The sequence below is a fragment of the Nicotiana tomentosiformis genome, chromosome 5, assembly GCF_000390325.3.
Source record: "Nicotiana tomentosiformis chromosome 5, ASM39032v3, whole genome shotgun sequence".
NCBI classification, from domain to species: Eukaryota; Viridiplantae; Streptophyta; class Magnoliopsida; order Solanales; family Solanaceae; genus Nicotiana; species Nicotiana tomentosiformis.
Window position 1 is genome coordinate 123,999,625 of NC_090816.1, and position 1,996 is coordinate 124,001,620.

Sequence of the window (1,996 nt, forward strand, 5' to 3'; positions counted from 1 at the left end):
TGACCTTTGAATTATATCATCGAACCAAATAATCCTCCATTTCTCTCCCAAAATGGAATTCTTCAGCTTGGTTTCCATTTTCCTATTTCTATCTTTCCTCTTTTTGTTAAGGAAATGGAAGAACTCCAATAGCCAAACCAAAAAATTGCCACCAGGTCCATGGAAAATACCAATACTAGGAAGTATGCTTCATATGGTTGGTGGAGAACCACACCATGTCCTTAGAGATTTAGCCAAAAAATATGGACCACTTATGCACCTTCAGTTTGGTGAAATTTCTGCAGTTGTGGTTACTTCTAGGGAGATGGCAAAAGAAGTACTAAAAACTCATGACGTCGTTTTTGCATCTAGGCCTAAAATTTTGGCCATGGACATTATTTGTTATAACCAGTCTGATATCGCATTTAGCCCTTATGGTGATCACTGGAGACAAATGCGTAAAATTTGTGTCATGGAACTGCTCAATGCAAAGAATGTTCGGTCTTTCAGCTCGATCAGACGTGATGAAGTCGTTCGTCTCATTGACTCTATTCGGTCAGATTCTTCTTCAGGTGAGCTAGTTAATTTTACGCAAAGGATCATTTGGTTCGCGAGCTCCATGACGTGTAGATCAGCATTTGGGCAAGTACTTAAGGGTCAAGACGTATTTGCCAAAAAGATCAGAGAAGTAATAGGGTTAGCAGAAGGCTTTGATGTGGCTGATATCTTCCCTTCATACAAGTTTCTTCATGTTCTTAGTGGAATGAAGCGTAAACTTCTGAATGCCCACCTTAAGGTAGATGCCATTGTTGAGGATGTCATCAACGAGCACAAGAAAAATCTTGCAACTGGGAAAACTAACGGAGCATTAGGAGGTGAAGATTTAATTGATGTCCTACTAAGACTTATGAATGATACTAGTCTTCAATTTCCCATCACCAACGACAATATCAAAGCTATTATTGTTGTAAGTACTATTGAATACTACAATCCTATGCTTTTTCTTACTCTCCCATATCCATTTCCAATTTTTACCAAGAATAAGAATTCTTGTTAGAAAAATAGTAATTTAATGTTGTAATTAACTTGGCCATTATTAATTTGCAGGACATGTTTGCTGCCGGAACAGAAACTTCATCAACAACAACTGTATGGGCTATGGCTGAAATGATGAAGAATCCTAGTGTATTCACCAAAGCTCAGGCAGAAGTGAGAGAAGCCTTTAAAAACAAAGTAACATTTGATGAAAATGATGCGGAGGAGCTGAAATACTTAAAGTTAGTTATTAAAGAAACTTTGAGACTTCATCCACCATCTCCACTTTTGGTTCCAAGGGAATGTAGGGAAGATACAGATATAAACGGCTACACTATTCCAGCGAAGACCAAAGTGATGGTTAATGTTTGGGCATTGGGAAGAGATCCAAAATATTGGGATGACGCAGAAAGCTTTAAGCCAGAGAGATTTGAGCAATGCTCTGTGGATTTTTTTGGTAATAATTTTGAATTTCTTCCTTTTGGTGGTGGACGGAGAATTTGTCCTGGAATGTCATTTGGTTTAGCTAATCTTTACTTGCCATTGGCTCAATTGTTGTATCACTTCGACTGGAAACTCCCAACCGGAATGAAGCCAAGAGACTTGGACTTGACAGAATTAGCTGGAATAACTATTGCTAGAAAGGGTGACATTTACCTAAAAGCTACTCCTTATCAACCTTCTCGCGACTAATTTCACGGCATCAACTTTGTTAGTTTAATTACAATTTTTCTTTTGGTGTTTTAGGTTTTATCGATTTCTAATACATGTATTTTTTATTCAAAAAAAGTATAAGAAGGACGCATTACTGGTGCCATTGGTAATTTGTACCCAGTGGCGAATCTATATGGAGTGTTATGGGTGCTTGAGAACCCATTGCCTTTAAACAAATGTAATAGATTTACATAGGCAATTATCAAAAAATTTAAATAAGCATTGAATGAGCACCCATGACTAAACTCTTTTGGTTTTTTTCCTTCTC

At 37.4% G+C, this 1,996-nt stretch overlaps 1 protein-coding gene across 1 annotated transcript; it reads left to right on the top strand.

Annotated features, from left to right (window-relative positions):
• Positions 1-1,746, top strand: LOC104116297 (5-epiaristolochene 1,3-dihydroxylase). Its single transcript, XM_070175296.1, has 2 exons — positions 1-946; positions 1,087-1,746. Exons 1-2 carry the CDS (start codon positions 53-55, stop codon positions 1,705-1,707), a joined length of 1,515 nt encoding a protein of 504 aa, XP_070031397.1. The 5' UTR covers positions 1-52; the 3' UTR covers positions 1,708-1,746.
• The last annotated feature ends 250 nt before the right edge of the window (positions 1,747-1,996 follow it).